A 26,160-nucleotide genomic window follows, 5' to 3' on the forward strand; every position below is an offset into this window, starting at 1 on the left:
GGATGTTGAATAGCCAATCATTTATTTCTTGTTTGATTCTACATTCCAAGTTAGTGCGAGGGAATATGAAGAGAAAAAAACAAACGAAGAGAAAGCAATAAAGCAAACTAAATAAGAGCTTTTAACATGGTTCAGATGGTCCCTACTTTTGGACTTGTAATCTTTTGGTGGATCATCCCTTGCAAATTAAACTATTATCTTTTTCCCTTCTCGATACGAAACCTCTTACACACTTTTCTTATACTCAGTAAGTATTTAGTACAAGTAAAAGAACTTACAGAATGAGAACAAGGAAAACCAAATATACTGATCTTAAGAATGATAAAGTAATATCTTTCAGTAATCTTGTCGTGGCTCCATATACCAGGTCTTCTATACCTAAAGGCTTTGCTTTTAGGATTCCATTCTTTTGTCTAACATATCCTCCTTTATTTACTAGGACTTCAATCCACCAAATATATGATTCTTGACCTACTTAGTCTCCACTCATAGATATTTAGACTCCGACTTATTTGAACTTCCACAATCTAGTTCTCAATGTACTTGGACTTCGAGTATCGCATCTATAATATATGTTAAACAATCTTGCACTTGCACATTTAATTTGATGCGAGAGATCACAATATCTCCCTAACATTAACTATGCCCAAACATTAAAATTAAATTCTTAGATGTATGATTGCACCAGTGTATTCGTGCATTCATCATGCCCATGGACCTTGCTCATGTTCAAACTAATGCCTTTCTTGGGAAATTAAGGGTCAACCTTTCATCACTCAAATATTTTTTGAGATTAACTTCATATTTATCTAAGAAATCAATTTATGATGGTCTACTTATAAAATAATTTTCGATGTCTCTATTCGACTGACTGCATACGAAAACCAATCTTCTACAAGTTAGTAGAGTTTGCTTTTTAAATCACATAAAAATTAAAATATAAAAGGCCTGAATATAGGAGCCTATGGAATTAACTTTAATTGACTAAATACAAGGAAAACTTATGTATGGTTAATACTAGTAAGAAACGATCCTATATACTAATTCACCAACAATTTTTTTAAATGATGGGCAACAAATTAATTTTCTATCATTTAGAATTCTATTACATGAATGAAATATATAAGGAAGGTAAAAAAAACTTACAAAATTATATGCGTAACTTCAGTATTTTTATATATCACTTTTTTTTTATCTCCCTGGTTATCTTCAACCCAAATAATCAAGATAGTAGAGTAGAATAATTTAAGGGAATACAGTGCAAGAACATTTGTCAAATTTGAAACGCTTTTATTAGTGCATGCAGTAACCAAAGAGAAGATCTGAAGTCAGACAAATAGATTGAGTCCAATTTGTTATTGAGAAAACAGAGAACAAGATTCCTTTATCTCGAACAGCATGATCTAAGCCATTATATAACGAATAAATCTATCAAGAAGCGAGTTTTTAACACATATTCCCCCCACTTCGTTAATCATATTGTTGTTCCTTCTTCTTTGCAAAGAGTCCAGCAATTAAAGGCAACAGCTGCTGCTTCTTCTTCTTGTTCTTCTTCTTCATCACCGAGCTTTGCCTCTCCAGCAACACTTGTTCCTCTAGAACCACCGGCGGATCGGCAAATGTAACGCACCTCCTCTTCTGAAACTCCACCGAGTGATTGTTGACGTTCTCCACCTCGATCTCCACCTCGATGTCTTTGATCCTCTTCTCATGATCATCTTCAGCTTTAAGTTGCGCAAGCTCTAATTTTGTGTTCTCGAGTTCTGCGTGAAGCGAGGAGAGGTAACACTTCAATTGGGAACGCTCTTCATTAGCCTTATCTAATTTATGCTTTGCCTCTTCTAATTCCGCTATTACTGAGGTCAGACGCGTGCGTTCGTGATCGTTCTTGCTTGCTGTACTGGCGTGAAACTGTTGGGATTTTCGTTGATATATAATGTATACACGCAGGCATTAATAATTAAACACACTATAAAGAAAAGATCAAAAAAAAAAAGGTAATGAATCAAAGAAAACCTGATTAAGACGGTTTGCATAGATCTCACCGACCAAAACCTTTTCTCCAAAGAGCATGATGGCTTCCTTCACCGACGCAAATGGGGCACTCGTATCGATCTCCGCCATAGCTCCAACACCTCTTTGATGCTCACCTCCATTGCTCCCCATAATGCTGCGAATTAAATTGCCACAATCGATGTAGTAATGGGGGGATTTAATTTATATGAGTAGAGTAGGAAGATGTTGTGGGAGACGACAAGTATGGTGTAGTGGAAGATTTGGTTAAGGATGAGGTCGATTACTTCGCGTCCACTTCACTGTTATTCTCTCACATGGAATGGTTATGGTGGGGAGAGAAAGAGATGGATCAACTGTGCTTGTGTGTGCCAATTAATTTGGCGAAAGAAATATTAAAGATAAAAGATTTAATTTCTAGTATACAATTATTTCAAATAGGAGTTTTACTCAACCGCTTAATTAAGTTTATAAAATATCCATTTCACATATAATAATTTTTAAAATAACCAAATAATATATGGGATACCCATTTTACCCTTTGTCCATGTCGCCTGCTCGTCCACGTCGCCATCCACGTCAGGTACTCATCTAAAGTAAGAAAATGCATCCCGACTCACTTTAATTTCGTGAACTCCCGCTTTTGCTAAAACCTAATTCTGAACCCTAACTCCTCCCCTCTTGACATCGTCTGCTCCTTGTTTTCTCTTATTTTCAAAAACACAATCCCAAACCCCTCCCGAACTTAGTCGTCTACTCATTCTCGTCGTTCAACGTTTCATCGGCAAAGTCATGTATCACTGATCCTCCTCATATCTGACTTCTTCACCCCCATGGGTGTTGTCATTTGCTTCTGTGTTCACCAGAAATTGTGAAGTCCAAATCATAACATCATTGGCTACTATATTCCCGGAAGCTTCATGACCTAGGTCAAAGTTCGATTTCACCACCTTTTTCACTAGGTTAGTTCGTTATTGGCGTGAGCTTCACCACCTTCATCATGTTAGCTCCTTATTGTCTCATTGCGTCACATCAATACATCTACGAGAATGTCAAAGTATACATCATCATCTTCAAAGGTAAAAATTTTGAGAGTAAAAGTATTTTTTTTAATTATTCATTTATTTCTCATTATAACTTTATTTATGAAAACACAATTTTTATATTTAACCTTGTTAATGCTATCAAGATGAATTGTCTAACACATACTTTATCTAAATAGGTTAATACTATTAAGATGAATTGTCAATATTATTTATCTTTGGTAAAAAATACAATTTGATTTAATATTTGTCATACTTATATCATCTCTAAATCAGGCACTTTATGTGTGTATAGAACTAATAGTGTTGTCAATAAATTCAAAAAATTTAATATTTTTAAGATTATAGTATGTACAGAACTCTTAGTTCATCAACTTATTTTAAGTTATCAACAAATTAAATATTTTTTTAGATTATATGATATTTATGTTTGTGTTTATTCTAATTTCATAATTATTAATTATATTTTCATTTATTGTATAGAGTTAGTGACTAGATTTAGTTTAGCTTTGTTTTACTAATAATATTTTATTGAATTTTATAAATCTTGATTATTGTTTTGTTATATGATAGGAAAATAAAAGAAATACATCAAGCTCAAGAAGTGCAATTTGTTGGTGCAAGTTGCACCAGAATCAAACATGAGTTTTGACGTTCTCAAAGGTTCAAGTTAAGTCTTGTTGTGATCTAACAAGTTGACTAAGTGTGCAGGTTATTTTCTCAACCGGGAAAGACCAAGCTGGAGGTTAGGCAGAAGAAGTCTTAATAGATCGTGGAACCCAGATGAAAGTCCAAGTGGGTTGAGAGGACCCAACGCTTGGCAGTGTGATCGAGAGGTCTGGAGGACCGAAGATCGAAAGAAAAGTCCTGGCGAGCCGATCAAAGATAAGTGAAAAGTCCAAACAAGATCTGAATGATCAATGTGTGGCAGGCAGGTTGAGGTAAATAACTGGAGGAGCGACAGTGAGGTCGGGTTCCTGAAAGGAATAACCTAAGGTCGCTGATCCAACTAAAGAAACCGAGAAGGTTTGCAAGTTGAGATCAAGACAAATGAACTGTCTATTATTACTACTCATGTATTTTATATAATTGTGCTAACATCTGTTTTGTAGGATTATATTGTCTAACATTGTTTTGCAGGTTATGTCCTGATCGGTCGACCGAATGCAGGGATTGGTCGACCGAACTAGGTTGACTCAGACCATATCAAACCCGAGCAGAGCACAGTCCGATCTAAGCTTAGCTTGATCGATCGATCGAACAAGTTGATCGGTCGATTGAACCCTTATGACTTAGCACAGATCAATTCAATCAGCAACGATCAAAAGCAGAAGGAAACTACACTGATCGGTCGATCGAACCAGAGGATCGGTCGATCGAACAATCAATATTAAAGGCACAGTAAATGCAAATCTCGACAAATCTCGACGAACAGGAAAGGAACTCATTTGGTCGACCGAACAAAGGGATCGGTCAACCAAACCCTTAATGGTCAGTTAATGCTGAAGATCGAATCAGTATCAGATCTCAACGAAGATGGAAGGGAGCTAGTTCGATCGATCGAACCCAGGGATCGATCGACTGAACATCGACGATTCTTATAAAAGAGAGCTCGAGGTCCGAGGTTGTGAAAAAACTCTGTTCTGCTTCGAAAATTATCTCTGTGCAAGTTTCTGCTACTACTCTACGACTGGCAAGCTACTCCATCTAGAAGTGTCGACCAAACTTCGTCGTTAATTATTGTCGGTATATTTTATTTTAGAAAAGATTGCATTGTACTTAAATTCTTACAAGATAGTAGGGTGTCACTATCTTGCATATTATACGCATTGCTTCTTTACGAGATTTTCGAAAAGAAGAGTATTAGTGGATTGCCCATCGGTGCTGTCAAGGATCGCGGGCCTTGGAGTAGGAGTCGACCTAGGCTTCGAACCAAGTAACCGAACTGTTCTTTATTTTTTCGTTGCAAGACTTTATTTTTAACGAGTAAAAGAAAAGTTTTAAAAGCGCGATATTCACCCCCCCCCCCCCCCTCTATCGCACTCATTCGACCTAACAATTGATATCAGAGCCTCGTAGCTCTGAAATTACTTAACCATTTTTTAAAGCACTTTTAAAACTTTTTCTTTTTATCCCTTTTGTTTTTCTTTTAGAATTCTCTTTCTTCTTCTTATTTCTTTTTCCAGCACTACTAATCCCAAGACAAGAGTCTTGGAAATTTGTTTTGTTATTTTCTCTTGTAGTCAAGGATGTCAAATTCCTACCAAGAAGGTGTTGGTTAGTCCTAAGAAAATCGTACCGGTTCCACTGTACAAAATTTTTTTGTACAAGTGTCGAACCTTTCCTTAAATAACCTATTGTGTTCTTTAGAAGTTAAATTAGGAATCGCAGATGGAACTTAACATCATTGAATCCAAATTTAACTTATCTGTTCTTAATGGTTTAGATTTGAATCGCAAGCGGAACTTAACACTATTGATTCAAATCTACCTAAGTTATTAATTCCATAAATATTAATTTCCAAAATTGGCTTCTAGGACTGCATGGCGAGACACATGACCTTCTTGGATATGGGAGCAACCACCACCGCATAGGCAAAGCCTTTTAAGGAAAGCTAATATTTATTTCCTTAAATAACCCTAGGTTAACCAAAAAGAACAATCGAATCACAAATTAGAAAAAGAAGAAACACAAACTCGAAAAACTATTTCGAAAACTCTAGAATCTTATGCCTCTTGTGTTTGGTATTTCCAAAAATAACAATACAAAGAAACTAGTATGATGCGGAAAATAATTACTAGTTATACCTTTCTCTGTAAGCAAAAATAACCTCTTGATCTTCTACCGTATTCCTCTTCTAACCTTGGACGTTGTGTAGGTAACAATCTTCCGAGATGAGAACCACCAAGCACCTTCTTCTTCCTTCTATGTTTCGGCCACCACGATTCTCCAAGAGATGTAGATGTCCGGCCACCACCACCAAGCTCCAAGGGATGCAAGAAACAAAACCGCCTTTCTCTCCTTCTTCTCCTAGCTAGAATCAGCCACCATCAAGAGCACCAAGAGGGGTGTCGCCGGCCACAAGAAGAAGAGAAGAGGGAGAAGCTAGGGCCGGCCACCAAGGAGGAAAAGAGAGGAGAAGAATAATAGAGTCGTTCCCCGTGAAGGCACCTCTACCCCTTCTTTTATAATCCTTGGTCTTGGCAAATAAGGAAATTTAAATTAAAAACTTCCTTAATTCTTTTGTCATAAAAAGAAAAATTTATTTAATTAAAAATAATTTTCTTTTCTCAATATACATGGCCGGCCACTTATTTCCCCAAAACAAGGAGAGTTTTAATTAAAACTTCCTAATTTGTCTCCGGAAATTTATAAAAAATTTCTCTAATAATTTTTCCCTTCATGGTGGTTTTAAAAAGGAAATTTTATAAATTAAAATCTTTCTTTTAAATATGTAGATAAAAAGAAAGTTATCTCTAAAAATTAAAATCTCTTTTAATCTACAAATAAGGAAAGATATCAAATCTTTTCTTAATCTTTTGTAGAAACTTATAAAAGAGAATATTTAATTTTTAAACTCTCTTTTAAATCATGAACATGGTTAAAAAGGAAAGTTTTCTCAAAATTAAAATCTACCTTTTAATTTACAAATAAGGAAAGATTTCAAATCTTTTCTTAATCTTTTGTAGAAAGCTATAAAAGAAAAGATTTAAATTTTAAACTCTCTTTTAAAACCATGATATCCACATAAGAAATAATTTTAACAAAAAACCTTTTTAATATGATGTGGCCGACCACCTAAGCTTGGGCTCCAAGCTATTGGCCGGCCACCTTAAGGCTCAACCTTTAGGCTTGGCCGACCCTAAGCTTGAGCTTCAAGCTTGGCTTGGCCGACCCCTATTGGTTGGGTAAGAAGGTGGGTATGTGGTGGGTATAAATCTCTATATATAAGAAGCTACAATAGGGACCGAGAGGAGGAATTGGTTTTGGTCTCCCGATGAAATTAAGCATCCCGTGTTCGCCCCGAACACATAACTTAATTTCATCAATAATAATTCATTCCACTAAAGAACTATTATTGAACTACCGCACCAATCCCAAATTACATTTTTTGGGCTCCTTTTTATTATGAGTGTTTTAGTCTCCCTGTGTTTAAGATGTTGAATGTCCACTAATTAAATGAGTTACTGACAACTCATTTAATTAATATCTTAGTCCAAGAGTAGTACCACTCAACCTTATTGTCATGTCAGACTAAGTCCACCTGCAGGGTTTAACATGACAATCCTTATAAGCTCCTCTTGGGGTCATTCTCAACCTAGATTACTAGGGCACAAATTCCTTCTATAATCAACAACACACACTATAAGTGATATCATTTCCCAACTTATCGGGCTTATTGATTTATCGAACTAAATCTCACCCATTGATAAATTTAAGAAATAAATAACAAATATATGTGCTTGTTATTATATTAGGATTAAGAGTACACACTTCCATAATAACTAAGGTCTAGTTCTTTTATCAAGTCAGTATAAAAAGAACTTACCTAAAATGGTCCTACTCAATACACTTAGAGTGTACTAGTGTAATTTATTAGTCAAGATAAACTAATACCTAATTACACTATGACTATTCCAATGGTTTGTTCCTTTCCATCTTAGTCGTGAGCAACTGTTTATAATTTATAAAGAACTAATAACATGATCTTCTGTGTGTGACACCACACACCATGTTATCAACAATATAAATTAATTGAACAACTACATTTATCATAAATGTAGATATTTGACCAATGTGATTCTTATTTCTGGATAACTGTTTATACCAAAAGCTAGGCTTTTAGTATATACTCTAACAATCTCCCACTTATACTAAAAGACTAAGCTGTCATATCTGCTACCATACATCTAATTCCCAACCCTTCAACATGCCCATCAAAAGCTCTTGCCTTAAGGGCCTTAGTGACAAGATCTATATGTCATCATCTGATGCAATCTAGGCGGCAACAACTTCTCCTCGTTTATATGATTTCTCGTATTGGGTGGTACTTGCGCTCTATTGTGTTTACTTACCTTATGGACTTATGGTTTCTTCGAGTTTTCTACTGCACCAAATTATTTTGGGCAAACCAGAAATCATATCTAAGTCTATCTTGAAGTATTTGAGTCATACAGCTTCTATGGCTACCTCAGAGGCTGCCATATACTCAGCTTCTATGGTGGAGTCCGAAAAAGCACCTATGTTTATCGCTCTTCCATAGTTATGACTTTACCTCCTAAAGTAAACACAAAATCCCGAGGTTGACTTAGTATTGTCCCTTTCCGATTGGATGTTAAAATCCATGTAACCCACAGGGACCAAATTATCTGCCTTGTAAGCTAGCATATAATCTCTAGTGCCTATAAGGTACTTCAATATATGCTTTACCTGTAACGCCCGAAATTCTCAAAATAATTATTAGAAATATCCTATTATTTTCCTGTAATTTTAGGATATTTTTATGGAATTTTTAGAATAGCGGAAGTAGCAAAAATAAATAGGAAATGAAAATAGCTTACGCGGGAATTGAACCCGAGACCTATGGGTCCTATGACTTATAGTGAACTCTAGTAACCAGGTGAACCTAGCAGGGTCGTGCTAAAAGAAAAGGGGAACAATTATATTTATGTTTCAGTTGGGTCGAATTACCCACTAAATATAAATAGGGATTTAAGTGAGGAATTGTTATTTTCTTAAACGAGAAAAAAACCTTTCCCTCACCCTAGTCACGCCACCCTCTCCTTTTCTCCCTCACCTCTCGGCGCCAACCTCAAGAAACCTAGGGTTTCCGTCCCAAGGGCAAGAGGAACACCTTCCAGTGATATCTCGGCTACGAGAACGTTCCTCCCCGCGAGAAGAGCACGTGGACGCGAGGAAATCGACGGAGGGATCTTCTCCATCAGAAATCTAGTGATCAGATCATAAGGAAATCTAGCGCAGGATGTAAGAAACCCCTCACCTGTAGTATAAGTAGATTCCGTATGAATTTTATGCTTTAGTTTAGTAGTATGTAGACTTTCGGCACAAAGGATGTGAACTAGCGCATACCAAGTGTTCGATTAAATTGTTAGCACAGTTAAAATGCAACTTAGGCATTTTGTTAGCACAGTTAAAGTGCAACTTAGATGCAATAGAAGCATTTTTACAGCTTATTTAGTCTTGCTACAGCTCTTATGGGACTAGATGTCCAATGGGTGGGCTCCCACAGTCGCCTCTAGGTTCAAACAACCTAGCTCTAGGTTCAGATAACCTAGAAAGAGCAAGACAAGCAATAATTAGCTATGTTCAGTATTTTACTTTCTTAGTGGCACTGTACTGGATTAGATATCCATTGGGTTGGGCTCCCACAGTCGTCCCTAGGTTCAGATAACCTAGTAACCCTACTAAATTCGGGACTTGCAAACCCGAGTCTAGTTAGGGATGCGCGCATAACAAGTACAGTTGCCGGGCCCAAACAGCAACATGATTATTATTTTGATCTACCTATATATATGGTTTTCGAACTCTCACAAATAGTTATGTGAATTCAGTATAGCTTTAGCATTAGTTGGAATTAGCTCAGCTTAGTTTTTGTATCAGTTTAGTTCCTGTGATACTATATGATAGTTTATGTTAACACTTGTTGCCATGACTAGTTTGTTTGTATGTCATGCCATGTTTTTACCTGTTCAGCATATATTTCAAATAACATGTTTTAAAAACATAAACTATATCGTATGCATGTTTTAGTGAGGTAGATGGTTTCTTACTAAGCTCTCAAGCTTACAGATACTCTTTTCCTTATACTGCAGATAAAGGTAAAGGAAAAATGGACTAGCGGAGGCTGGAGGTCAATGCAATGATGAAGATGTGTGTGGATGGAACCTGGAATAAAGACCTTGGGGAAACTAGAAATAAATCTGAAACCTTAGCATTTTATTAAGTTGTTACTTTCCTTATTTCAGTTATTTTAATGTTTGAATCATGAAAGGCTTGGTTAGATTGTTAGTGCTCATGCTTAGAATGTCAGTTAATCGTTATTAGCATGTTTATAACCATGTTAGAACTTGTATGTGTGAATTTGGCACGAAATAGTGCTGAAATCAGACTTCTGGCACGAAATCAGAAACCCCAATCGATCGGTCGATCGATTGGAGGCTTCTCAATCGATCAGCCGATCGATTGAGAAGCTCGTACCGCGAACAGAAAGCTTCTGGATCGATCAGCCGATCGATCCGGATGCAGTCCGTCGCGAACAGAAGGCCCTGGGATCGATCGGGAAAATTAGCCTCGCGAACAGAGAGCTCCCGAATCGATTCTTGGATCGATTGATTAGCCTGGATCGATCAGCCGATCGATCCAGAATATTGCCCCGAGCACAGTAGCGTGCTGAATCGATCACTGGATCGATCCAACCCAAGTTCCGCATACAGTAGCATGCTGGATCGATCACCGGATCGATTCAACCATTCCAATCGATCGGTGGATCGATTGGGAGGTCTGATAACGGTTGGAAAATGTTTAATTCAGTTCCTTGACCATAGGAGATGTAGTATATGCTAGGTATACTTTAAATTACACCCCTTAGCACATATGGAATAAAGAAATGACAATAGTTTAGCAAAATTTTAATTAGTACAGCTTCCGCATCTAGATTTATTGATGGTCATGGATGTAGTTTAGCGCAGCATAATGTGACGGTCCGTCCTTACAGCTTAGCCAGTAGAAGGCGGGTCATTACAGAGTGGTATCAGAGCCAAGTTCCATACTTCCTTCACACACATCAGCATTGAACCTGCAGCTTCCAAGTAAGAATACCTCTCACTTTGTTATGTTTATTGCTTTCCTGTTTGTAGATAACTAAAGTATGCTTATCTATGATAGTAACTAACATGATAGTATTTGCTATGTAACCATGATGCTTTAGTTATGTATGTCCTCTCTTCCTTTAGAAATTGCAAGAGGGCGCCCAGCTAGAAGGGCACCAGCTACTGAGCCCCAGCACGAGGCAGGCAGTTCAGTGCCTCCCCCAGACCTTACTGCATTAGTGGCTCAGTTGCAGCAGCAGCTAGCTGAACAGCAACAGGAGATAGCCACCTTAAAAGCTAATCAGCAGAATACTCCCATAGTCACCTCGGAACCAAACCTAGCAACGCCAGTAGTCTTAGAGGTTCCACCAGTCCAGCCTACAGCACCAGTAGCCCCAGCAAAAGCCTATCTGATCCAGTGGCAGAGAGTCAAGCCTGAGAACTTCTCTGGCACCAGTGAACCATGGGATGCTCAAGCCTGGTTCAAAACACTGGAGAGCACGATGGAGCTTCTAGACTGGCCAGAGCATGAAAAGGTGAAGTGCTCCTCCTTCTGCTTGATAGGAGATGCACGTATGTGGTGGGAGAGAATTAGAGCGAAGCGCCCAGTGAACCAGATGATGTGGGCCGACTTCGAGAAAGAATTCTTCGAGGAGTTCTTTCACATGCGGGTCACAAACCGCCACTACGACGAGTTCACGGAGTTTCGTCAGGGCAACCTATCAGTTGAGGAACCGTGAAGAAATTCAACAGATTGGCTCGTCTATGCCCTGAACTAGTCAGCACAGAAAAAGAACGAGTCCGGTTGATGCTCAAGATGCTGAGGCCGGAGATAGCAATGAACGTGGTTGGCGGCGTTCATAGGCCGCAAACCACCGAAGAACTAGTCAGCAGTGCTCTAACCACCGAGCACTACCAGAATAATATCAAGCAGCAGAAGCAAGTCCTCTCAGAGTCCAAAGGGCAAGGAGGCTCAGGTACTCAGAAACAACAGGGCCACAACTCTAACTGGAAAGGGAACTCCAGCAACAAGCGCAAACCAGGGAGTTACCCAAAAGGAGGACCAGCTAGCAAACAGCCTAATTATCCCAAATGTGCTACTTGTGGGAAATTTCACCCAGGAGTTTGTCTCAAGGGCACACGAGGATGCTTTGAATGTGGACAGGAAGGGCATATGGCTAAGCAGTGCCCAAATAAGATTAGTCTTCTTCAACCCCAGCTGATTCAGTACGGAGGCCAGCAAGCTCAGTTACATCAGATGCAGGCCGCTTTAGATAGTCCACACATCAGCCAGGGCAGACTAGAAGCTCCTCCAGCTACGACCAATGCGAGGATCTACGCACTCACCAGAGAGGACGTAGCAAATGCCTCGACAGTTGTTACAGGTCAGATCATTATTTTACAGCAAAGTACAACTATCTTGTTCGATACTGGGGCAACCCATTCCTATATATCCAGGATGTTTTTCGAAAAGTTAGGGATACCCTCAGAGGGACTCAGTAGTCAGTTTCTGACGACACTACCTTCGGGAGAAATTATGACATCCACGCACTGGCTCAGAGCAGTGCCAGTCATTATAGCAGACAGAGAACTCTTTTGTGATCTGATAGTGCTAGACATGACGGATTACGATGTCATTTTTGGGATGGATTTCCTGATCAGATACGGTGCCTCTATAGAGTGTCGTAAACAGAAAGTCGTATTCCAACCTGAAGCAGAAGTGCATTTTGAATACGTCGAAGAACCAAAGAGAAAAGTCAAGAAGTTTCTCTCAGCTATGAAAGCACAGAGATTAATGGATTCAGGATGTACGGGATTTTTAGTTCACGTAGTCAGTACCAGTCAGGACAAGGACCAACAGCTAGCAGAGGTCCGAGTCGTATGCGACTACCCAGCAGTCTTCCCTGAAGAGTTACCAGGCCTAGCACCAGACAGGGAGATTGAATTCGAGATAGAACTCATTCCCGGTACAAATCCTATCTCTAAAGCACCCTACCGCATGGCTCCAGTAGAACTGAAGGAACTTCATGAGCAACTACGGGAGCTGCTTGACAAAGGCTTCATACGCCCTAGTCACTCACCATAGGGAGCGCCTGTATTGTTCGTGAAGAAGAAGGACGGGAGCATGCGCCTGTGTATAGATTACCGGGCACTGAATCAAGTCACAATCAAGAACAGGTATCCTCTTCCCAGAATTGATGACCTGTTTGATCAGATAAAGGGAGCAGCAGTGTTTTCGAAAATAGACCTCAGATCAGGTTATCATCAGGTGAAAGTTAAAGAAGGGGATATACCCAAGACAGCATTCAGGACTAGATACGGACACTACGAGTTCGTAGTCATGCCCTTTGGCGTGACAATGCTCCAGCTACTTTCATGGACCTCATGAACAGGGTATTCAGAGAATACTTAGATAAGTTTGTTATCGTATTCATCGATGGCATCCTTATCTATTCAGGAACTCAGGAAGAACACGCTGAGCACCTGAGAATAGTATTGCAGACCCTTCAGCAGAACCAGCTGTACGCCAAGTTCACGAAGTGTGAATTTTAGTTAGATCAGGTGTCCTTCCTGGGTCACATCATCTCAAAGGATGGTATCATGGTAGACCCCAGTAAGATAGAAGCTGTGAGTAGTTGGAAAAGACCCAAGAATGCTAGTGAGATCAGAAGCTTTCTGGGATTAGCAGGTTATTACAGAAAGTTCGTAGAAGATTTCTCCAGGATAGCCTCCCCACTGACAGCTCTTACCAGGAAGAACAGAAGGTTTCAGTGGACTGAGGACTGTGAGAACAGCTTTAGCGAGCTAAAGAGGAGATTGACCAGTGCACCAATTCTGACAGTACCAGAAAATACAGACAGCTTTGATATATATAGTGATGCCTCTAAGTTGGGACTAGGAGTAGTGCTGATGCAAAATGGCAAGGTGATCGCCTATGCCTCCAGACAACTCAAGGATTATGAGAGGAATTACCCTACTCATGACCTTGAGCTTGCAGTAGTGGTGTTCGCTCTCAAGATTTGGAGACATTACTTGTATGGAGCTCAGTGCAGAGTGTATACAGATCATCAGAGTCTGAAGTACTTCTTCACTCAGAAGGATCTGAATATGCGACTGCGCAGATGGCTAGAGCTGGTCAAAGACTACGACATAGACATCCTCTACCACCCAGGAAAAGCAAATAGGGTAGCAGACGCACTTAGCAGAAAGTCCAGTGCTGCCTTATTATCTATAGCAGCCATGTCACCACCCCAACAGAAAGAGATCACATATTTCGATCTCGAACTCATAGTTGGACAGCTCTCTACTATGGCATTAGAGTCTACCTTGCTTGGTGACATCCAGACAGCTCAGGAGCAGGATCCTGAAATTCAGAAAATCAAGCAAGGATTAGCAGAATCAGAAAGTGGAGAATTCAGAGTATCCGCTAGCGGGGTGTTGTGTTTTGGTGACAGGCAATGTGTTCCAGATCAGGAGGAACTACGAAGAAAGATTTTAGATGAGGCTCACAAGACTCCCTATGCGATGCATCCTGGCTCCACCAAAATGTATCAGGACTTGAAGAAACGTTTTTGGTGGCCTGGGATGAAGAGAGACATCACTCGATATTGTTGGGTTTTTCGGGCCACGAAAATCGCTTTTCGCGTCGCGGAAACCCCGAATCACCCAAAGCCGTAGATTCGTGCAAGGGAAAAACCGAATGAAATACAAGTACGAGTTTCAAAACTTTAGATCTACTCCTAGATCTACATGTTAAGAATTTTACCCTTGAAGCGTGCCCTCGCAAATCCCGCTCGTCCAACGGTACGCCGGATCTCGAGAGTGTCAACGTAGACACTCCTCTAATGATATCCACACGAACAAGAAGTGTCTCTCACACTCAAAGGATGGAGAAGAGAGCCCCAAGTGTGCTAGCACTTTCTAGAGCTCTCGGATGGGATTTGAAAGGAAGAAATAGAGAGGATGCAAAAAAATCTCTTACACTCAAGAAGTAGTATCCTCCTTTGTGACCTTCACCCTTCCTTTGTGTTGGAACCCACTCAACCACCTTCTCTTTTGTCCAAAAACTCTCGGCAACCACAAGAGAAGAGAAGGAAGAAGCAAGGAAGAAGATGAGACAATTACCACACATCAATACACACTAAATGAAAACCATTTCATCCTTTAGTGTGGCCGGCCACACACATAACTCCCTCATTTAATGTGGTCGGCCACATTAAATGGAATGGGAGGTGTTGTAACCTCCATGAGGTGGCACACCTCATGAGGTGGAGATGATGTGGCAAGGTTAGTCATGCCATGTAGGATGATTCAACCTTCATGATGTGGCAATGCATCAAGTCAAACTTGATGTTTCAACTTCCATTTGGTCAAGTCAAATTGACCAATTCTCTTCCTTGTTGAGTCAAATCCAACCTTTGATTCAAGTCCATTTCAATTTAATGAATCTCAATTCATTAATATAAATTGACTCAATGAATCAAATTTAAATTAGACTCATTCAACAATTGAATCTAATTGAGTCTAACTCAATAAGTCTAATTTGAATTAATCCGAATCCAATCCTTGGTGCATCATATGAACCTAATCCAATTGGTTCATCATATGAACCTAGTCTCCATCCACTTGTTCTTTGTGTGTGACCCAATAGGTTCTTGTAACGTTGGCAATGTTTCTAAACTCCTTTAGAAACATAAGCAATGAGCGGCATCTAGCAATACATCATTGCTACCCAAGTTACAAGAATGTTGAGATCCAACATCACCTTGTGACTATTAATTGTGACTCCTCATAATATATGACAAGTGTCCTTCTATCCTAGACATCTAGATTGATCAATGTGAGGCATAGACCGTGTCATCCTCTGACCAATCTAAATCTTGAACTCCAAGTAGACTCACTCAATCAAATGAGCTCAATATCTCATATTGACTCATTTGGGTATGACCATACACTTCGTGGTCTTACTCTATCAAGAATATCGATGTCACTCCCGTCATATAGGAGGGATAGATCCCATCTACATCACTCACATCCCTCTGCATAATTCGTTACATACCCAGTAATCGCCTTTATAGTCCACCCAGTTACGGGTGACGTTTGACGAAACTAAAGTACATAACTCCTTATGTAGGGAACCATGGTGACTTCAGGTCTAAGGACTAATAGTCATACTAATAGCCACATGAGAAAGTATATGACACTCATATAACGATCCATGATACTTTCTCATGGCGGGTCATTCAGTATACATTCTCCAATGCATACCCATGTGTCAACTTGGTATCTCCATATCCATGACTTGTGAGATCAAGTCATCGAGTTGACCTACATGCTAGTCTTTTTGCATTAACATTGTCCCTGAATGTTAATACTCGACTAGGAATGATTTAGAGTAGTGTTCCCTATATCATCTCACTATCGGTTCAACTAACCGATTATAGGTGAGAACCATCTACTCAAGGACATTATTATACTTAGTTTATTTGGCACCAATACAAGTAAGTATAATAACCAAAATCCAAATGCCTTTATTTATATAGAATATAATACAATAAGTCCAAAATACAATCATCAAATGATTGGCTCTAGTGCTATAGCTAACAATCTCCCACTAGCACTAGTGTCAATCAGTGTAGGCTCTAAGCCCAAATGACCTAGTGTGACCATCATGCTTCTTCTGTGCCAAAGCCTTGGTCAAGGGATCTGCGATGTTAGCCTCTGTAGGTACTCTGCAAATCTTCACATCTCCTCTCTCGATGATCTCTCGAATGAGATGGAAGCGTCGTAGTATGTGTTTGGTCTGCTGGTGTGAGCGAGGTTCCTTCGCCTGTGCTATAGCTCCATTGTTGTCACAATAGAGCTCAATGGAGTCAGCAATGCTAGAAACCACCCCAAGTTCAGTGATGAACTTGCGGATCCAAACTGCCTCCTTTGCTGTCTCTGATGCAGCAATGTACTCGGCTTCTGTTGTAGAATCAGCTACTGTATCCTGCTTCGAACTCTTCCAGCTGACAGCACCACCATTAATGCAAAATACGAACCCCGACTGCGATCTATAGTCATCCTGGTCGGTCTGGAAGCTAGCATCACTATAACCCTTTACAGCTAGCTCATCACTGCCTCCATATATCAAGAAATATTCTTTAGTCCTTCTTAAGTACTTAAGAATATTCTTGACCGCTATCCAGTGACTTTCACCTGGATCTGACTGGTATCTGCTCGTCATGCTCAAAGCATACGAGACATCAGGTCGAGTACATAGCATGGCGTACATGATCGATCCTATAGCTGAGGCATAAGGGATGTGATCCATGCGGTCTCTCTCCTCTCTAGAAGAGGGACCTTGAGTCTTCGAAAGACTCACGCCATGTGACATCGGCAGAAATCCCTTCTTGGAGTTCTGCATGGCAAACCGAAGGAGTACCTTGTCAATGTATGTACTCTGAGTTAGGCCAAGCAATCTCTTAGATCTATCTCTATAGATCTGAATCCCTAGAATGCGGGATGCCTCACCTAAGTCCTTCATTGAGAAGCAACTCCCTAGCCAGGTCTTGACAGACTGAAGCATAGAGATGTCCTTCCCAATGAGCAGTATGTCATCCACATACAATATGAGGAAGACAACTATGTCCCCTACAACCTTCTTGTAGACACAAGGTTCATCTTCGTTCTTGATGAAATCAAACTGTTTGATTGCATCATCGAATCGAAGATTCCAGCTCCAAGAAGCTTGCTTTAGTCCATAAATGGACCTATGCAGCTTGCATACTCTACTAGTATGCTGTGGATCGACAAAACCCTCAGGCTGTGTCATGTACACATCCTCGAGTAGGTTTCCATTCAAAAACGCAGTTTTGACGTCCATCTGCCAGATCTCGTAATCGTGGTAAGCTGCAATAGCAAGCATGATCCGAATGGACTTAAACATCGCTACTGGAGAAAAGGTCTCATCATAGTCAATACCATGAATCTGCTTGAAACCTTTAGCTACCAAGCGACCCTTATAGATAGGTCCATCCATGTCAGTCTTTCTCTTAAAGACCCACTTACACCCTATGGGTTTTACCCCTTCAGGTGGATCAACCAAAGCCCATACTTGGTTGGTGTACATGGATTCCATCTCGGATCTCATGGCTTCTAGCCATTTCTCGGAATCTGGTCTCATCACAGCTTCCTGATAGGTGGTAAGCTCATCCTCTATGAGCACAACGTCATCATGGTCAGACAAGAGAAATGAGTATCTCTCAGGCTGACGACGTACCCTATCAGACCTGCGAAGAGGTATGTCTACTTGAACTGGTTGTTGTTCCTCAACTCTTTGTGGAACAACATCATCCACAACATTTTGTGGTTCCAGTTCAATTTCCATCGAGGCATCAGTGCTACTGTTCATATCTTGAACTTCTTCAAGATCGAACGCGCTCCCACTAGTCTTTCTAGAAACAAGGTCCCTTTCTAGAAAGACCCAGTCTTTGCCACAACTACCTTGTGCTGACTGGGAATGTAGAAGTAATATCCCTTAGTTTCCTTGGGATATCCAATAAAGTAGCACTTGTCAGATTTGGGTCCTAATTTGTCTGAGACTTGACGTTTAACGTAAGCCTCACAATCCCAAATCCTCATGAAAGACACCTGGGCATCTCTCCCAGTCCATATCCTATATGGTGTCTTTATCACGGCCTTAGATGGAACTCGGTTGAGAATGAAAGCTGCCGTGTCTAGAGCATATCCCCATAGATATGTCGGAAGATCTGTGTGACTCATCATAGATCGTACCATATCTAATAAGGTACGATTCCTCCGTTCGGATACACCATTCCACTGTGGTGTTCCAGGAGGAGTGAGTTGGGATAGAATCCCACACTCAGCTAGATAGTCACGGAACTCATGGCTAAGGTATTCTCCACCTCGATCGGTTCGAAGTATCTTAATACTCTTGCCAAGTTCATTCTTGAATTCTTTGAACTTTTCAAAGGATTCAGACTTATGTGTCATCAAATACACATAACCATATCTACTGAAGTCATCAGTAAACGTGATGAAGTATCTATAACCGCCTCTAGCAGCGACATTGAAAGGGCCACATACATCACTATGTATGAGTCCTAACAAATCAGTCGCTCTCTCACTGTGCCCACTAAAGGGAGTCTTGGTCATCTTGCCTCGTAGGCATGACTCGCGTATCTCATATGATTCAAAATCAAATGAGTCTAGCAAACCATCCTTATGGAGCTGGGATAAGCGTTTGTCATTTATATGACCTAAGCGACAGTGCCAGAGATAGGTGTGGTTCATATCTTTTGATTTGAACCTCTTGGTACTAACGTTATAGATAGAGCTCTCAAGGTCTAGAATATAGAGTCCGTTCATCAGAGGTGCACTACAATAGAACATATCGTTTAAATAGACAGAACAACATTTGTTCTTTATTATAAATGAGAATCCTTTCTTGTCCAAATAAGAAACTGATATAATGTTCTTAGTCAATGCAGGCACATAACAACAATCGTCTAACTCTAGTATAAGCCCAGAGGGCAGAGATAGAAAATAAGTTCCTACAGCAACAGCAGCAACCCGTGCTCCATTGCCTACTCATAGGTCTATCTCACCCTTTGTCAATGCTCTGCAATTTCTCAGTGCTTGTACATTAGTACAAATGTGCGAAGCACATCTGGTATCTAATACCCACGATGAAGAAATAGAGAGGTTGACTTCTATAACATTTATACCTGAAGTAGAAATCTTATTTCTCTTCTTGTTAAGATCTTCCAGGTATCCTGTGAAGTTCCTCTTCCAGTGCCCTGCTTGTCCTTGATATAGTTGACGAAGATGTTCAACCATATCGTAAGCATACATCAACTCATGTTGCTTCTGAAGCTCAGAGTTCATGGTTGCGAGCATTAGACAGGACACATCTAATGCGTCATCTTGATGCTTCTTGTAAGCATCCCGGTCAGCTCGCATGGCAGTGGCAGGAGGAGCCTCCGGAATGGGCTACTCCAGAACCTACAGTTTACGTTCCTGAGTGAGAACTATTCTCAGGTTCCTGTACCAGTCCAGGAAATTTGCTCCGTTGAGCTTGTCCTTCTTAAGGACAGAACGCAGGGAGAAAGAGTTCGTATTCGACGTCATGGTTATCTACAACAGAAAATTTGCAGAAATAAATATCATATTCTTTTAAAATCATTTAATTAGGCCTTTAATTAAATGATGCTCCCACTGAATTCAATAATTCTTGTGGGACAAGATCCACATCATACTGGACCAAGATTGTCCCTCCGTACCCTACCAAGATAATATGTATTGCTCTGCTTTGGCAGATTCAACAATACATGTGATCGAGGTAGTGATAGGTATCACGGCACGGTTAGGCATTTAGAGTTGGTTCGATCGAGATCTAATCTAATCGAAAAGGATGCATCTTGTGCACGACTTAGATCTAATCTAATCGCAAGGGTGCATCATGTGCACGACTTAGATCTAATCTAATCGTAAGGCACTAATTAATTAATTACTTATTAAACATGCATCATATACATAAGCAATTAACTAATTAATCTATTTGTGATTTAGTCATGGCCCTACTACGATCCTCTCAAGCCAATGAGAAGATCGAATGGTCAACCTAGGGTCAACAGCTTCTCCAAGCTCCTCCCTTTGACCACCTTGTGTTGCTCGTGCCCGCCTCGGAACTCCGTCTCGTGTGGACCCTCTACCGCTCCAATTTGTACATTACAATTTGAAACACGAGTTACATTCGAATCTAAATCTAATTTACAACCAGAATATATGAGAAAGGCACGACGCGCAGGTCGCGAAAAATAAAAACATACAACACGCGCAAACACATAACGGCACGCATGCCGTATTATGAATTACAACACAATCCAATCATATTGGGTTTTTGGGCCATGACTATCACAAAATTAATATATAATTCAAAATTATATATTTTCATAATTTTCTATAATTTTAAAATTAATTTTTACAATTTTTACGAGTAAACTTTCCCGGCGGTCCCGTTTAGCGGTTTCGGGCGCAATCGCGGAACGGATCCCCTTGCAGGGCCAGGGGCAGCACCCCTACCCGCGATCTAACCATCACGAGGATTCCTTTGCGATCCTACAGCGCCTTAGCCCGCTGTCCCAAAACAATTTGGGATGAAACCTTTGAGAAGAATTTTCCCAGCAGTCCCGATTAGCTATTTCGGGCGCAATCGCGAAGCAAATCCCCTTGCGGGGTTAGGGGGAGTGCCCCTACCCACGATCTAACCATCGTGAGTTGCTCCTAAGCGATCCTACAGTGCCTTCGCTCGCTGTCCCAAATGGATTTGGGTCAAAACATCACCGTTTTGGAAAAATCTTCCCGGTAGTCGAAGCCTACAAGCGTCTAAACACTTGTGCTTCGATTACTCGAGAAAAATACTCATAAAAACCCAAAAATCATAATTTTACAGAAAATTACAGAAACTTTAGTTTTCATAAAACCAAAAAATTAAACTCGTACAAGCCTTGCACGTGGCTCTTATACCACTGTTGGGTTTTTCGGTCCACGAAAATCGCTTTTCGCGTCGCGGAAACCCCAAATCACCCAAAGCCGTAGATTCCTGCAAGGGAAAAACCGAATGAAATACAAGTACGAGTTTCAAAACTTTAGATCTACTCCTAGATCTACATGTTAAGAATTTTACCCTTCAAGCGTGCCCTCGCAAATCCCGCTCGTCCAACGGTACGCCGGATCTCGAGAGTGTCAACGTAGACACTCCTCTAATGATATCCACACGAACAAGAAGTGTCTCTCACACTCAAAGGATGGAGAAGAGAGCCCCAAGTGTGCTAGCACTTTCTAGAGCTCTCGGATGAGATTTGAAAGGAAGAAATAGAGAGGATGCAAAAAAATCTCTTACACTCAAGAAGTAGTATCCTCCTTTGTGACCTTCACCCTTCCTTTGTGTTGGAACCCACTCAACCACCTTCTCTTTTGTCCAAAAACTCTCGGCAACCACAAGAGAATATAAGGAAGAAGCAAGGAAGAAGATGAGACAATTACCACACATCAATACACACTAAATGAAAACCATTTCATCCTTTAGTGTGGTCGGCCACACACATAACTCCCTCATTTAATGTGGCCGGCCACATTAAATGGAATGGGAGGTGTTGTAACCTCCATGAGGTGGCACACCTCATGAGGTGGAGATGATGTGGCAAGGTTAGTCATGCCATGTAGGATGATTCAACCTTCATGATGTGGCAATGCATCAAGTCAAACTTGATGTTTCAACTTCCATTTGGTCAAGTCAAATTGACCAATTCTCTTCCTTGATGAGTCAAATTCAACCTTTGATTCAAGTCCATTTCAATTTAATGAATCTCAGTTCATTAATATAAATTGACTCAATGAATCAAATTTAAATTAGACTCATTCAACAATTGAATCTAATTGAGTCTAACTCAATAAGTCTAATTTGAATTAATCCGAATCTAATCCTTGGTGCATCATATGAACCTAATCCAATTGGTTCATCATATGAACCTAGTCTCCATCCACTTGTTCTTTGTGTGTGACCCAATAGGTTCTTGTAACGTTGGCAATGTTTCTAAACTCCTTTAGAAACATAAGCAATGAGCGACATCTAGCAATACATCATTGCTACCCAAGTTACAAGAATGTTGAGATCCAACATCACCTTGTGACTATTAATTGTGACTCCTCACAATATATGACAAGTGTCCTTCTATCCTAGACATCTAGATTGATCAATGTGAGGCATAGACCGTGTCATCCTCTGACCAATCTAAATCTTGAACTCCAAGTAGACTCACTCAATCAAATGAGCTCAATATCTCATATTGACTCATTTAGGTATGACCATACACTTCGTGGTCTTACTCTATCAAGAATATCGATGTCACTCCCGTCATATAGGAGGGATAGATCCCATCTACATCACTCACATCCCTCTGCATAATTCGTTACATACCCAGTAATCGCCTTTATAGTCCACCCAGTTACGGGTGACGTTTGACGAAACTAAAGTACATAACTCCTTATGTAGGGATCCATGGTGACTTCAGGTCTAAGGACTAATATTCATACTAATAGCCACATGAGAAAGTATATGACACTCATATAACGATCCATGATACTTTCTCATGGCAGGTCATTCAGTATACATTCTCCAATGCATACCCATGTGTCAACTTGATATCTCCATATCCATAACTTGTGAGATCAAGTCATCGAGTTGACCTACATGCTAGTCTTTTTGCATTAACATTGTCCCTGAATGTTAATACTCGACTAGGAATGATTTAGAGTAGTGTTCCCTATATCATCTCACTATTGGTTCAACTAACCGATTGATATAGGTGAGAACCATCTAATCACGGACATTGTTATACTTAGTTTATTTGGCATCAATACAAGTAAGTATAATCACCAAAATCCAAATGCTTTTATTTATATAGAATATGATACAATAAGTCTAAAATACAATCATCAAATGATTGGCTCTAGGGCTCTAGCTAACAGATATGTCAGCACCTGCCTAACCTGTCAGAGGGTTAAGGCAGAACATCAGAGACCAGGATGAGTTTTACAGCCCATTCAGATTCCAGAATGGAAGTGGGAAGATATTTCTATGGATTTCATAGTGGGACTATCCAGAACCACGAATGGTTTTGATACCATTTGGGTAATAGTTGACAGGTTGACTAAATCAGCCCACTTCTTAGCTATCAGGATATCCTACTCCATAGAACAGCTAGCACAGTTGTATCTCAAGGAGATCGTTAGACTACATGGAGTCCCACGAACCATTATTTCAGACAGGGACAGTAGGTTCACATCACACTTCTGGGAGTGTGTACTGTCAGCTTTGGGCACGAAGCTAAAGTTCAGCACAGCCTTCCATCCTCAGACAGATGGACAGACGGAGCGAGTAAATCAGGTACTCGAAGATATGCTCCGAGCATGTGCCCTATATTTCAGAGGAAGTTGGTGCAAATATCTGAGTTTAGCAGAATTTGCATACAACAACAGCTATCAGGCCACTATCGGCATGGCACCTTACGAGGCTCTCTATGGGCGGAGGTGTAGATCTCCAATCTGCTGGTATGAGAGTGGTGAACAGAAAGAACTAGAACTCCAGACATATCTAGTGGCAGCCACCACAACAGCTATACAGCAGATCCGCCACAGGATAGAGACAGCTCAGAGCCGCCAGAAAAGCTATGCTGATACACGGCGCAGACCTTTAGAGTTTTCAGTTGGGGATACAGTATTCCTCAGAGTGGCTCCCATGAAGGGAGTAATGCGTTTTGGGAAGAAGGGAAAACTAAGTCCCAGATATGTGGGACCATACCTTATCAGCAGAAGAGTTGGCAAGGTAGCATATGAGCTAGAGCTACCACAGGAGATGTCAGCCATCCATAATGTATTTCATGTCTCTATGCTGAAGAAGCATATCCCAGATGCCACCCAGGTGATTGAGCCCCAGTCGGTACCAGTCCGCGAAGACCTCAGCTATGATAGTCGGCCTATTCAGATAATAGACCGAGCAGTTAAGAAATTACGGAAGAAGGAGGTACCATTAGTATAAGTCATTTGGCAAAATCAGTCAGCAGAAGAGGCAACTTGGGAGACAGAAGCTAGTATGAGGCAGAAGTACCCAGAGTTATTCTAAGTTCGAGGATGAACTTTTTATAAGGTATGGGGGATTGTAACGCCCGAAAATTCTCAAAATAATTATTAGAAATATCCTAGTATATTTCTGGAATTTTAGGATATTTTTATGGAATTTTTAGAATAGCGGAAGTAGCAAAAATAAATAGGAAACGAAAATAGCTTACGCGGGAATTGAACCCGAGACCTATGGGTCCTATGTCTTATAGTGAACTCTAGTAACCAGGTGAACCCAGCAGGGCCGTGCTGAAAGGAAAGGGGAACAATTATATTTATGTTTCAGTTGGCTGAATTACCCACTAAATATAAATAGGGATTTAAGTGAGGAATTGTTATTTTCTTAAACGAGAAAAAAACCTTTCCCTCACCCTAGTCACGCCGCCCTCTCCTTTTCTCCCTCACCTCTCGGCACCAACCTTAAGAAACCCAGGGTTTCTGTCCCAAGGGCAAGAGGAACACCTTCCGGCGATATCTCAGCTACGAGAACGTTCCTCCACACGAGAAGAGCACGTGGACGCGAGGAAATCGACGGAGGGATCTTCTCCATCGGAAATCTAGCGATCATATCGTAAGGAAATCTAGCGCAGGATGTAAGAAACCCCTCACCTGCAGTATAAGTAGCTTCCGTATGAATTTTATGCTTCAGTTTAGTAGTATGTAGACTTTCGGCACAAAGGATGCGAACTAGCGCATACCAAGTGTTCGATTAAATTGTTAGCACAGTTAAAATGCAACTTAGGCATTTTATTAGCTTAGATAAATGCAATAGAAGCATTTTTACAGCTTATTTAGTCTTGCTACAGCTCTTATGGGACTAGATGTTCAATGGGTGGGCTCTCACAGTCGCCTCTAGGTTCAGACAACCTAGCTCTAGGTTCAGATAACCTAGAAAGAGCAAGACAAGCAATAATTAGCTATGTTCAGTATTTTACTTTCTCAGTGGCACTGTACTGGATTAGATATCCATTGGGTTGGGCTCCCATAGTCGTCCCTAGGTTCAGATAACCTAGTAACCCTACTAAATTCGGGACTTGCAAACCCGGGTCTAGTAAGGGATGCGCGCATAGCAAGTACAGTTGTCGGGCCCAAATAGCAACATGATTATTATTTTGATCTACCTATATATATGGTTTTCAAACTCTCACAAATAGTTATGTGAATTCAGTATAGCTTTAGCATTAGTTAGAATTAGCTCAGCTCAGTTTTTGTATCAGTTTAGTTCCTGTGATACTATATGATAGTTTATGTTAACACTTGTTGCCATGACTAGTTTGTTTGTATGTCATGCCATGTTTTTACCTGTTCAGCATATATTTCAAATAACATGTTTTAAAAACACAAACTGCATCGTATGCATGTTTTAGTGAGGTAGATGGTTTCTTACTAAGCTCTCAAGCTTACAGATACTCTTTTCCTTATACTGCAGATAAAGGTAAAGGAAAAATGTACTAGCGGAGGCTGGAGGTCAATGCAATGATGAAGATGTGTGTGGATGGAACTTGGAATAAAGACCTTGGGGAAACTAGAAATAAATCTGAAACCTTAGCATTTTATTAAGTTGTTACTTTCCTTATTTCAGTTATTTT

The 26,160-nt window shown here is 40.3% G+C and overlaps 1 protein-coding gene across 1 annotated transcript; it reads right to left on the minus strand.

The window, feature by feature from the left end:
* Positions 1 to 1,328: 1,328 nt before the first annotated feature.
* LOC121973336 (WEB family protein At3g51220-like) lies at positions 1,329 to 2,336 on the minus strand. The gene is made up of 2 exons (XM_042524829.1): positions 2,017 to 2,336; positions 1,329 to 1,911 (listed from the first exon to the last, which is right to left on the minus strand). Exons 1-2 carry the CDS (start codon positions 2,164 to 2,166, stop codon positions 1,471 to 1,473), a joined length of 591 nt encoding a protein of 196 aa, XP_042380763.1. The 5' UTR covers positions 2,167 to 2,336; the 3' UTR covers positions 1,329 to 1,470.
* Positions 2,337 to 26,160: the final 23,824 nt, after the last annotated feature.

This window comes from Zingiber officinale, chromosome 4A (assembly GCF_018446385.1).
Source record: "Zingiber officinale cultivar Zhangliang chromosome 4A, Zo_v1.1, whole genome shotgun sequence".
In the NCBI taxonomy this organism is placed as follows: domain Eukaryota; kingdom Viridiplantae; phylum Streptophyta; class Magnoliopsida; order Zingiberales; family Zingiberaceae; genus Zingiber; species Zingiber officinale.